At 41.0% G+C, this 13,372-nt stretch overlaps 2 protein-coding genes across 2 annotated transcripts; both read right to left on the bottom strand.

Moving 5' to 3' along the window:
* Positions 1-826: 826 nt before the first annotated feature.
* Positions 827-6,683, bottom strand: EAH_00014820 (transporter, major facilitator family domain-containing protein, putative; the record flags this gene model as incomplete). The annotated part of the gene is made up of 9 exons (XM_013394188.1): positions 827-1,241; positions 1,820-1,919; positions 2,572-2,739; positions 3,107-3,300; positions 3,527-3,819; positions 4,038-4,210; positions 4,377-4,566; positions 5,138-5,240; positions 6,169-6,683. The coding sequence occupies 9 exons, from the start codon at positions 6,681-6,683 to the stop codon at positions 827-829; spliced, it is 2,151 nt and encodes a 716-aa protein (XP_013249642.1).
* Positions 6,684-8,544: 1,861 nt separating this feature from the next.
* On the bottom strand, positions 8,545-10,184 carry EAH_00014810 (alanine dehydrogenase, putative; the record flags this gene model as incomplete). The annotated part of the gene is made up of 2 exons (XM_013394187.1): positions 8,545-9,624; positions 9,885-10,184. 2 exons carry the CDS (start codon positions 10,182-10,184, stop codon positions 8,545-8,547), a joined length of 1,380 nt encoding a protein of 459 aa, XP_013249641.1.
* Positions 10,185-13,372: the final 3,188 nt, after the last annotated feature.

Raw genomic sequence — 13,372 nt, 5'->3', positions numbered from 1 at the left:
CGTAGCTAGCTAGCTATTTAGCTAGCTATCTAGCTAGCTACCTAGCTTGCTATCTAGCCTGCTATCTAGCTAGCTATCTAGCTTGCTACCTAGCTAGATATCTGGCTTGCTGCCTAGCTAGCTATCTAGCTAGCTATCTAGCTAGGTACCTAGCTAGGTACCTAGCTAGCTAGCTAGCTAGCTACAGGCTGCTAGCAACAGAAGAATGAAAGAGTGCATGGGGTAGTAGTAGAACCTAAAGAAGTATTTTTTTGCATTGGCTGACGCCGCACCGCTAAATTTTTCCGAACGCGAAAGTGTGTTTAAGGGGTGGGGTTGTTCGCTTCATCTCCTGCTGCTTTTGCTGCTGCTGCTTCTGCTGCTGTTGCTGCTGCTGCTACTGCTGCTGTTGTTGCTGCTGCTGCTGCTTTTGCTGCCGCTGCTGCTGCTGACGCTGCTATTACTGCTACCGCTACTGCGGTTGCTGCAATTGCTGGTGGTGCTGCTGCTTCTGCTGCTGCTGCTGCTGCTGCTCTGAGCATAAGTTTAGTTGGCGTTCACAGCCCCAAAGTTGCAGCTTCATTTGCATGCATGCGGCCAGCCACGCATCTCTGTGGGGCTGTTCCTGAGCTAAAGCATGCAGCGGGTTATTTCGTTCAAATTAAAAAACGAGGGATAGCTAGATAGCTAGCAAGGTAGCTAGCTACATTATACGGTAGCTAGTTCGCTAGCCAGCTCACTGATAGGGTAGCTAGCTGGCTAGCTAGCTACGTGTGAGGGCAGCCATCTAGGTGGCCGAATAGCTAGCTAGCAAGCTAGCTAGGTAGTTGGGTAGCTAGCTAGCTAGCTAACTATATGGGGCGGGGGGCCCCTCATCTTGTGTATTTTTGTCTTGTCTATTTTCTGCTGTCTCTGCAGTTGATGCACTATTTGAAGCCGGCAGCGCAGCAGCAGCAAATGCATCATGAATTGCTGCTGCTGCACCTTCTGCTGCTGCAGCCTGTATTTCTACTTGGTCTGCTGCAGGGTCTGTGGGTGTGGTGGCGGTGTCCCCCGCTGAAGCAGCAGCATCAGCAGCAGCAGCAGCAGCAGCAGCAGCCGCCGACGCAGCAGCAGCAGCAGCTTGGTTTCGCAGCAGCTCAGCATTGTCTGCTGCTGCCTCTGCTGCTAATGCTCTCTCTGCTGCAGGAACGATGAACACAAGAGGCAAATATAATAACCAAGCGACGCCGTACACTGCCGCCGTCACCTTAAATGCAAAGCTGAAAAAAACAAACAAACACCAATAAATATATAAATATATAAATATAAATATAAATGTAAATATATATATATATATAAATATATAAATATAAATATATATATATATATATATTATATTCAATACATATACATATGTAGGCACACTCTATATATATATATATATATATTATGTATATAAGATGAATACACAAACATGATAATAATATTGTACTGTATATTATTATAATATTCAATGTAGCATTCAATAAGACGTATATTTGATTATAATATATAAAATAATAAAAATAAAAACAAAGAAAATAACAATATACCCAATGAATAATAACATATATATAAATACATATATATAATATTATATATATAAATATGTATATATATAAAATATAATATATATATATATATATCTGCTGAAAATATACATATTTATCTAATATATATATATATATGTATATACATATATATACATATGTATATATACAAACAGATATAGCATTTTATGATACACATATTTGATGATATAATATAAAATAATAAAAACAAAGACATGCAAAAGCAAACGATTTGGTCAACTTCTCACGTATAATTTTTCTCCGCCAGAATACCGCCTAAGAAAGCGCTGCCACTCCAAATAGTCGAAGTGAAGGTCTCGACTGCACTCCACTTGCCTCTGTCTGTGCCTGTTCATAAACCCTAAACCCTAAACCCTAAACCCTAAACCCTAAACCCTAAGGGAAGTGAAGGTCTCGACTGCACTCCACTTGCCTCTGTCTGTGCCTTTTCATAAACCCTAAGCCCTAAAGCCTAATCAATGAAGCATACACCTTGAACTCTAAACCCTAAACCCTAAACCCTAAACGCTTAAACGCAAATTCCTGAAGCCTAGAGGCGGTTTTGAAATATTTGTGGTTGAGGGTTTAGGGTTTGTGGCTGTTTTTTGCATTCTAGGGTTTTTCATGGTTTAGGGTTTAGGGTTTGTGCTTGAGGGTTTGTGCTTTGCAGTTTAGTTTTTATTGTAGTTTAGGGTTTAGGCTTCGTGCGTTGTGTTGTTTGCGTTTGTGGTTTAGGGTTTGTCTTATACAGTTTGTTGTTGAGGCTTAGGGTTTAGGGGGTAGGGTTTGGAGTTTAGGGTTTAGGGTTTATTAGGGTTAAGGGCTTGCGTTTACACTTGCTGAAGTCGCCAACAACGGAGCGGCCGATAGGTCAACTATAATTTAGGGTTTAGGGTTTATTAGGGTTTTAGGGTTTAGGATTTATATTAAGGTTTAGGATTTATATTAGGGTTTAGGGTTTATTAGGGTTTATTAGGGTTTATTAGGGTTTAGGGTTTACTTTTGCTGAAGTCAACAATAACGGATCTGTCGATTGGGTAATTAGAATTCTGCAGACCTCCTCGAATTAAATGTGCAACGACGAGTAAATAAATATTTTCGCTGTAGCACAGAATACCTAATGCTAATAGACCAAGAAGTGAAAGCAACTGAGAAGCAAACGCGCGGCCTGCAGCAGCAACAAACAACAACACAAACCCTCTTAAACCCTAAACCCTAAACCCTAAACCCATGCAACACCACACGCCTCATCCACACTGCATGCCTTCTCGTCGTTCCCCTTATAACTAGCTAGCTAGCTAGCTAGCTCGCTAGGTAGCTAGCCAGACAACTATATCGCTAGCCAGCTAGCAAGACAACCAGCCAGCTAGCTAGCCACCCACCTAGCTAGCTAGCTAGCTATCGAATCAGCCGTCCAGCCACCCAGCCAAGTACCTAGCTAGCTAGCTACCCATGGACTCAGCTAGCCAGCTAGCTAGCTAGCTAGCTAGCTAGCTAGCTAGCTAGCTAGGTAGCACTAAGAAGGCATAGCTTACCAAGGTACTTTGAGATTTTTGAAGCGAGCGAAATGAAGAAGACGATTGAAAAGCCGTAAGCAACGCCAAGGAGAGACAGCTGAACAGGACTAAAATTATATTTATCTGTAAAAAATATCGGAAAGAACTTCACCGTCATCCCCGCACCCATCGAACGAACTAAATCCGCAGTGCTCACAATAAAAGGCACACTCCTGCAAACATACAAACCCTAAACCCTAAACCCTAAACCCTAAACCCTAGACCCTAAACCCTAAAAGGGAAAAGGTAAACCCTAGAATCTGAACGCTAAACCGTAGACAATAAGACCTGAAACTGTAGGAGGGCCGAAAGTGTTTCAAGGTCCGTCAGACAGATAATTTCACTTCAAACCCTAAACCCTAAACCCTAAACCCTAAACCCTAAAACCTGAGATTATACCTGTAAAGCCAGGGGAGACGAGAGAGTTGTTCATCGTTTGCTGCGATGACTGCTGCTCCCTCTGTCTCTTGCGGTGTATGTTCAGGTATTGCTTCTTCACTAGGAGATTCAACTACAACACCGACTCTATGAATACCCAGCAAAGCAGAGCTCGTATCAAAGGCCTCCAGCGCTCCTGCTGCCTCCCCTCCTCCCCTGCTGCTGCTGCTGCTGCTGTTGCTGCTGCTGCTGCTGCTGCTGCGAGCAGAAGAGACGTTGGTGATGTGGGGCTGCACTCTGCCTCGGCGTCTGTCCTGTCCCCACCAACCAACAAAAACACAATAAGGTGTACATACAGCTCAGCCTGACAAAGGTGTATGCACGCATTATATATTCATAAGTATATTTAATCTCTCTCTCTCTCTCTCTCTCTCTATATATATATATATATATATATATATGTTGCGGTGTACGTCGAGGTGAAGCAGTAATCTGAGGTGTATATACACCTGAAGAGCTAAAGCATCCGTACCCTTTGTAAGTCAACGAAGAAGCAAAGCAGCAAACTCGAGAGGGGCCCAAAGAGAAGACTCGCAAAAATAATTAAATGCTTTATTATCTTCAGCTCCCAGTTGTCTTCGTACTTAAGAAAAAAACAAATTGAAAGCAGCGGAGACAGCGCCCAGGTGCCGCTTTGCAGCATACCTATTGTAACAAACGCACAAACCCTAAACCCTAAACCCTAAACCCTAAACCCTCGCCTGAGACCCGCATAGCAAAGAAGGCGCGTGATGAACTGTACACCCAGCCACAGAAGGAACAACCCGCCAATCGATGGTTTAGGGTTTAGGGTTTAGGGTTTAGGGTTTACCCTTCCAGCTAAACCATTGCGTCCTCTGCCCTCTGGGTAGAGAATCAGCAAAGATTGCATTAGTAGAGCTATTAGAAGCCTCAAGAAAGAGACCCCACACAACGAGAGAAGCAACAATAAGAGACAATGAATCTGTATATACACCCCAAAAGCTTAGCACTGTTCCTGCTATCCCCAGGACGCACAACACCTGCACGCAAACAAACACCGTCAATATCAGCCTCCAATAAACCCTAAACCCTAAACCCTAAACCCTAAACCCTAAACCCTAAACCCTAAACCCTAATGGCATAAACTCGCTAGACCGTAGAGTTTCTTAAATATAATAAGAATGTATTTTTTCTTTACTCTGAATAATAATAATAATAATAATAATAATAATAATAATAATAATAATAATAGGAGTTAATAATAATAATAATAATAATAATAATAAGAGTAAACAAATGACTTAGTTATCTGTACTTTGCACATAAAATAATCAAAACAAAAATAATAAAAATAATAATTTATATACATCACAATAAAAATAAAGATAATATTTTGTTTATATTTACTTTGCACATACCACAATACAAATAACAACAAAAAAACAAAACAATAATAATAATTTATTCGTCCTTACTTTGCATATACTACCTGCACTTCAACTACTCCTCCTCTTCATAATACACTTCGTATAATTATAATGTTAATAAATATTATTATTATTATTTTATTATTATTATTATAAAGATATTATTATATTTTAAAGGGTTTACTTTGCATATATTATCTCTTGGGTATTTATCTACGATATATCCAACAGGCGCAGCAACAATCAGAGCGACGACCCCACTGAGGCTTTCGAGGTCGCCGACCCACCTGCACATACACCCCAAGTGCAGCAAGAATAATAAATAATAAATTATAAATTATAAATAATAAATTATAAATTATAAATTATAAATAGTAAAATAAATAAATTATAAATAATAAATTATAAACTATGATATACTAATTATAAATAATAAATTACAAACAATAAATAATAAATAATAAATAATAAATTATAAATTATAAATTATAAATAATGAACAAATAAATGAATAATAAATAATAATAAATAATAATAAATAAAATATCTAAATAACAAACGGACGGCCTTTCAATATAGCAATAAAACTCGCGTTCACAACAAATGCAGCAAAATATAATAATAAAAATTATAATAATAAATAGGAGGAATAATAAAACAACACAAACAAATACAGAAAAAAACACCAATACCAGCGACAAAAGCAATATAACTATCGCAATAATAATAATAATAGTTGTAACAAATAATAAAATAAACAGCAATAATAATAATAATAATAATAATTATAACAATTATAAGCATTATACATACACAAGCAATAATAATAATAATAATAATAATAAATAATAATAATAATGCACAGACTATGAGAGAGGAGAGCCTTCTTCACTGCTTTTTTTGGGTTAACAGAAGAAAAGAAGACAGAAAAATATAACGCGAAATCCACAGAAAAAGCAGCAAAAAATATTAAATAAATATATAATATGAACAGCAAACAAACAAATAAATAAACAAACATGCAGAGAAAACAAAGAAGTAGAGAAAACAAAGAGAGACAGAAATCAAGACAAACAGAAGACAGAAAAAACATAGAGGTGTACATACACCCCATGCATGCGAGCTTCAAATATAACAATACAACAGCAAAGAAGAGAAAGAATATGCATATATCGTATTAATTTCAGGTGTACGTACACCTCAGCTGCTGCTTACTTGGTGCTGTGGTTGCCCAGAATAAATATATACATATCGAAGACAGGCCCCTGTGCGAATGCAAAGAAAATAGTCGTGAGGGCTGTGAACGCCAGCAATAAGGAGACATTTCTCCTTCTAATTCGCGTATATCTGCTCCATCCGTCTCCAACTGCTGCAGCATTTGCTGCTGCTGCAGGGTACACTGCTGCTGCTGCTGCTGCTGCTGCTGCTGATGCTGCTGATATACGCCTCTCTGCTTGATCTTCTCTAGACAGCAACAAGGGCTCTGTTGGAGCTGATGAAGGAAATAAATCTGGTGGATGTTCTGCTGCTGTTTTTATCGTCACCACTAATGCATCGTTCTCGTCTGCTGCAGCAGGTACACGTGCTGCTGCTGCTGCTGCTGCTGCACCTGCTGCTGCTCCTGCTACCGCTGCTGCTGCTGTTGAGTGGCAGCTATTCACAAGCGGCTCTCTTCTTTCTGCATCCCCCACATCTTCCGTTATGCTTTGCCCTATGGCATGCTTAAACATGGTCGAGCGATATTCAAGTAAATACTAAGTAATGATTTGTGCTGCTGCTGCTGCTGCTGCTGCTGCTGCGGTTGCCGCTGCAGGTGCTGCTACTGCTTAGTAGCACCGACTAGGCAGAGAGGAAGAGATAAGTCAACGAATGAGGTACGTCTTCATTCTGTTGCTGGTGCTGCTATTGCTGCTGCTGCTGCTGCTGTTCCTGCTGCTGCTGGCGTTGCCGCCGCAGCGGTTGTCCGCGTTCAAATTCCGCAGTCGTCCTTGTTGGCGCGTGTAGCTGAGCTGAAGAGTTGAAGAAAGTATTTTCGTATTTGTCTTCGCCTGTCTGCTGTATGAGGACCACCGGTGTGCATTCGCAGTGATGGTGGTGTCGCCTGATATACGCCCATCAGCCATCAAGATGCAGCATTTGCGAGGGATACAGCAGCCGAGCTGCAGCAGGATGGAGGGAGAAACACACGAGAAAAACAGAAGAAGGGGGTAGAGGGGAGTATATAAATTGGCTATGAAGTATTCAAACCGTTGGGAGCCGTGTGGCCTTGAGCAGAGGCAGCAGCCTCAGGCAGTAACGTGTAATTGACGAAGAACAAAGTAGAAATAAAACTTCAAAATGAAAAATAAATTCGCTGAAAGGAAAGGATCCTGTGAAGAAAACGGAAGAACGGAGGGAAAATGCGAACGCCGAGAAGCCAATCAATCACTCGCTGGGGCTGGCAGCCACGGAAGCTGTCCATTAAATAAAGTTTCGAGGGTTTTCTTTAGAACATTTGCAGAAATATATTAGTTTTAATGCGTTTTTCGTATTAATCTTCCTTTATTTATGCTGAATATGTATCAGAACTCGTAGAAGAGCAAGCACGGCGAAGCAGTCGTTGTTCTATGAAGGTGGGCATACACCCCAGATATAGTGGCAAACATGAACTTGCCTAGATGTCAAGCGGGAAAGAGAGGAAATAAAAAGGTAAATAACAGTTTTTCGACATTTAAAAGCTTATTTTTGATAATAAAACTTGAGGAAGTCTTTCAGGACGATGTTCTGCTCATCTCAACCCATTGATACTTGAAATTAAGAAAATGCGAGTAAGAGGAAACGGAAATCGTGAAATCGACGAACAAACCAGTTAAATCCATTCAATTTCCATTTAAAGCCTTAAAAATAATTGCATTTTAGACATATACATTGGTGCATCTTTAACTGTTCTGTTCTCCCCTTTAGAGGTTTCAAGGGGTCCTTCCCGCCTTCGCCTTCAATGTTGCAGAAAAGGCAAACGCAGCAATGTTGACAAACCTCGAAACGGCAAATATGGATTTCTTTAGCATATAAGATTATTTAAACGCTGTTTTTGCTTTCCTGCAGTGTATCAAGAATAAAGGATTTCTCAAGCCACTAGCAGAGCTCAGTTCAGACGCCAGGCTAAAATGTAAAGAAGAGGTAGTCGGAATCTGAAGAGGAATCTGTATAACGAAACCTGAACAAGAATCTGAATAACCTGAATAAGAACCTGAATAACTTGCTGAATAAAAAAGTATGAATGAGTCTATGAACGCTGGCCTTAGAAGAAATACGTTTTCTATAATTGGATACATAGTACGGTGCAGCAGGATGTAGTTTGGGGTGTATCTACAGCAAACGCTGTTGAATATAGAGAGGGCAATTGTTTCGTGAAGCCTTAGAAGAATGGAGAAAAATTTGAAGTTCTTTGCCTAATGGGCACCGGCAGAAGGGCCGGGTAGTCTGACCTTAACGTAAGTGTTGCATGCAAAATCAAAATGCATGAATATATGGAAGTATGTATATAATTTGTTGTGTAGCACAGAGAGGCACCGAAGACACGAAAAAAAGGAGGGATTTATTCATATTCATTTAAGCCTGGACAGTGAAGGTGTTGGATTGCTGCTGCTGAGTGCGGAAGCTGGTGAGCTGCTGTTTAAGCTGCTGAATGTTGTTTGTTTGCTGGGTAGCGATCTGCTGGATTTCGGTTTCAAGGACCTGTTCAACTGGGGTGTATTGGCAGCCGTTTAGAGAGGCGATGTAGTTGTTTGTGAAGAAACCATTTGCAACGAAGAGCCCCTCCTGGAGCCCTACGAATTCAAGAACAGCCTTCTTCCACCCTTTGTTTGCAACCTGCAAGATGAAAGGAAGAGATGTCTGTGAAATAGCAGTGGAGGCAGTCTGAGGTGCAAGAGAAGAGATATCAGTTGGGGTGTACATGCGGATACCGTTCCATGTATGCGTGTTAGTGTTGTTGTTGTTGTTGTTGTTGTTGTTGTTGTTTTCAATGGTTTGGTTGGTGGTGGCGAAGTTCCCTCCTCTGCATGCAGCCAGATCAATTGCAATAGAGCCCTGAGGCAGCAACTGCATCTGCTGTTCATTAATAAGAATAGGAGCCTTGCAAGTCGGAGGAATAACGCAGCCAAGAACAACATCAACGTTAGGAAGGATCTTTTCAAGATTGTTGTGAGTATACTGAAGTGTATATACATTGAAATTTCCAGTGTTGTTCTCCAAGTTGTTCAGAGCCTCCATGTTGGTATCCATAACAGTAACACGAGCTCCCTGAGCTGCAGCAAGCATAGCTGCACGTACACCGCAAGGCCCAGCACCTAGAATCAAGACATTGTTTCCAAGTGTACCCGTAACACCACCGAAGAGTATTCCTTTCTTTTCAGAGATCATCTGCATTGCCTGCTGTACACCCAGATATCCAGCAACCTCGTTTACTGCATTATGCACAGGGGTGAATGCAGTGGTGGTGGTGTTGAGGGTAGAAGGAGTGCTCTGAAGGGTAGAGTAAGAGATAAGAGTTGCCTGAAGACGATGCAAGACCTGCATAAAACGCTGCTGCTGCTGCTGCTGATCCTTTGTCGCTGCAGAGCTAATGAAGCAGAATATAACCTGCTGAGGCTGAATGTACTGGTACTCCTGCTCCTGAGGGGTGTAAACCTGCAAAATAAAAACAAATACGCTCAAACACTATATATTATACGCATCCTCATTATCTACACCCCGTGTATCTAAACCCCACGCTAAAAAGAAAAAACTGCGCTGTACATACGCTTTAAACTGCGGTGTATATACACCTAAATCAGCACATTAAGCTGCGGTGTATATACACCTAAGCCAGCATCTTAAACTGGGGTGTATATACACCTAAACGAGGATCTTAGAGTGCGATGTATGTATGCAAGTAGAGGTGAACAGACCTTAAGGATGATGCGAGAGTTGCGGTAGACTTCCTCTGCAGTGCGGCACATCTGTGCACCAACTTTGGTGTATTCAGCATCAGTGAAGCCTGCACGAGTTGCAAAGCCTGTCTGGAAGTAGACAGTGTGCCCGTTCATAATAAGCTCCTGTGCAAGAGAAGGAGTAAGAACAACGAGATACCCCTGGTTTGTTTCATTGACAGCACCTACTGCTGTATGCTGAAACACCATCTGCTGCTGAGGAGAAGACAGCCAGCAGGTTTGGCTGGTATAAGTAGCGAAGTTCTGAGTATTAACCATTTTCAAGAAGAAGATTTGAGGTGTATGTACACCGCGGAACTGGAGTATGAGGAGCGAGGAGAAGATATACGAGAGAGTAGAAGAAGATGTGTAAATGAATACAAACAAATATGTGATTGAATGTTTTTTTATATTCTTCTTCCTTATTTTAATATTATTTCATTCAAACAAGGGGAGAAACCTAGCACCCACTGACAGCGACGTCTATCTATCATCCGCCTGCGCGCCGGCGCAACGCGAGCTCGCTCAGGGCCTCTGTGATCTGCAATAAAGAACAAAACTTTTTATTTTCATTTACTTAAATATGTTTATTTATATTTAAATATATTTATTTCAATCAAATTAAACCTCCAAGAGAAATATTGCTGCAACGCACACCAGATCCGCTACCCACCAACTCCGCTCGTCAGATCTACCTCTTCATGAAGAAGAACAATAAAAGAAATAAATATTATTCAAAGACTTTTTATTTTGTTTTTTATTTATTAAACAAAATACAATATTATTTTAAAATTAACAACAAAATCTACAATGACTGGAAAACAAAGACAGGGGGCATCGATGGCCACTCGCTAAGTTTTTCTTTTTTCAGCTATTTTCATTAAATGATAGTACTGTTATTATTAATATTTGCTTTGTAAATACTTTGATTTGTTTTATTTTACCCTTTCTACTCCCGTATTATTATTATTGAATTTGTTTGTCTATACTTCCTTAGATCGAGTGATATAAGGCAGTATAGGAAGAGAAGAAGAAAACAACAAACAGCACGAAATATAACAATATGCATGCAAATAAATTATTTATTATTAATACGCTTTTAAGCTCTATCTGTATATACACCTAAAATGCAGTTATCTATCCCTCTTCTATAAACAATCTACAGCTGCAGTGTATGTACACCACAGATGATTTTATTAAGAGGGTTTATGATTTATTATAACTTCATTGTAAGGATGTCTCTGCCGGTTAGAGATAAAAGAAAAGAAAGTAATGAAAATTTAGGTTAATAGACATCCGTCTTCTTATTAATTAACAACAGCAGCTATGCATACACCTCATCATAAATACCTGCATGCAGCTCCCCCGTCTCCCAGGTGTTCCATTATAATTAATTATTTATTTTCTTTGTTTTTAATAATAATAACCCGCTGCATGCAGAAGGAGAGCAAGCAGCAGTTTGGCGCATGCAGCAGCCAGCTGTCTGCGTGTACACCGGACGGCTCTGCATTACTTGCAGATTCCTTTTGTTTATTTTTATTTTATTTCTTTTTATTAACAGACATGCAGTGAATACTTCGATTCTACAGCAGGGAAACAAAGAGCAGCTGCACATACACCGCAGCTCGCTGCATCAAACGCAATTAAAAAGACCGTCTCTCCTTCTGCATGCAAATTTTAAAATTTGTATTTACTCAAACAAAAACAAACTGTTACCAACGACGCAAGCCCGCACGTCATGCCTGACTTGCCACCTAGCTAGCCAGCTAGCTAGCTGGCTAGCTAGCTAGCTAGCTGGGTAGCTAGCTAGTTGGCTGGCGGGCTAGCTAGCTAGCTAGCCACACACACACCTGAAGTGATACCCAGACAGCTGTTCAGCTGTGGGCGACGGAGGCCGGGCACCCGTCAAACCCTAAACCCTCGAAGTTACACCCTAAACCCTAAACCCCAAACCCTAAACCCTAACAAAGGGCAGGCGAGCGCCGGAAGCGCCAACCGCCAAGGTGGATAGCTCTACGGCCGTGCAGATATCAATGCATATTCATTCACTGCAGACCAGCTAGCCACCTTGAGCTAGCTAGCCACTCAGCTAGCTAGCTAGCTAGCTAGCCAGCTAGCTGCTGTCTCCCACGCCGGCTGTCTGTTGAAATCGTGAGTGACATGGAGGGTCCCTGTAAAGCCCTCCAGCTACCTAGCTATCTATCTATCTAGCTAGCTAGCTATCTAGCTAGCTAGCTATCTAGCTATCTAGCTAGCTAGCTGAGGAGGCATCCTCTGCAAAGGGCCAGCGCTGCATTCTATCGACCCAATCCTTCGTACTCTGACCAACCAACCATCCGCCCTTTGTTCCAGTGTGCTGCAGAAAGGACCGCTCCTGCAGCAGGTGCAGCAGCAAAAGATGCAGCAGCAGCAAGAGATGTAGCAGCAGCAGCAGCAAGAACGGCAGCAGCAAAAGATGCAGCAGCAGCAAAAGATGCAGCAGCAGTAAAAGATGCAGCAGCAGCAAGAGATGCAGCAGCAGCAAGAGATACAGCAGCAACAAGAGCTCCAGCAGCAGCAGCAAGAGCTGCAGCAGCAGCAGCAAGAGCTGCAGCAGCAGCAGGACACTGAAGCCTTAGAAAGCGTGCATGTGGTGTATATACAGCGCACCAAGTACTGCAGCCTCTTCAACAACTCCGAAGAAGAGACAGCTGCTTTGCTGCTGTCGAGGGCAGCCCCTCCCTTCACTGCAACAGCCACTTCGTTCACGTCCTTAGCACAAACAACAAACACTGCGCTAACTACTGTAGCTAGCTAGCTAGCTAGCTACTTAGGTAGCTAGGTATCCTGATAGCTATCCAGCTAGGCCGCTAGCTAGCTAACTAGCTAGCTAAATGCCTAGCTAGTCAGCCACCTAGCTAAATTCTCAGCTACTTAAGTAGACAGCTTGATGTATAGCTTCTTAGATGTGTAGATGGCTAGCTAGTTAGATAAATAGGTACATAAATAGCTAGCTGGCTAACTGGACATTAGCTAGGCAGCTAGCTAGCTAGCTAGCTAGCTATAGGGAGAGCTGGCTAGCTAGCTAGATAGCTAGCTAGCTAGAAAGGCTGGTATAATCACCTCAGGCACAGTGAAGACCGCGACGAAGGGAAATTCAGCATTGAGTTGATCTAACAGCTGAAAAAGAGACAGACAAAAGAATATATAAAATAAAGAGACAGATAAAATAAAGAGACAGATAAAATAAAGAGACAGACAAAATGAAGAGACAGATAAAATGAAGAGACAGACAAAGTAAAAAGATAAACAAAATGAAAAGACAGACGAAAGAAAGGGACACAGAAAAGGAGACAGACAAAATAAAGAGAAGAAACAAAAAAAACGAGACAAACAAAAAAGAATATATATATATATATATATATTGTATATGTATATATATATATATATATATATTGTATATATATATATATATATATATATATATA

The sequence above is a fragment of the Eimeria acervulina genome, genomic scaffold, assembly GCF_000499425.1.
Source record: "Eimeria acervulina Houghton genomic scaffold, Eah_scaff88, whole genome shotgun sequence".
In the NCBI taxonomy this organism is placed as follows: domain Eukaryota; phylum Apicomplexa; class Conoidasida; order Eucoccidiorida; family Eimeriidae; genus Eimeria; species Eimeria acervulina.
Note: the sequence above shows the minus strand (reverse complement) of the source record. Positions and strands in the feature narration are given on the sequence as shown.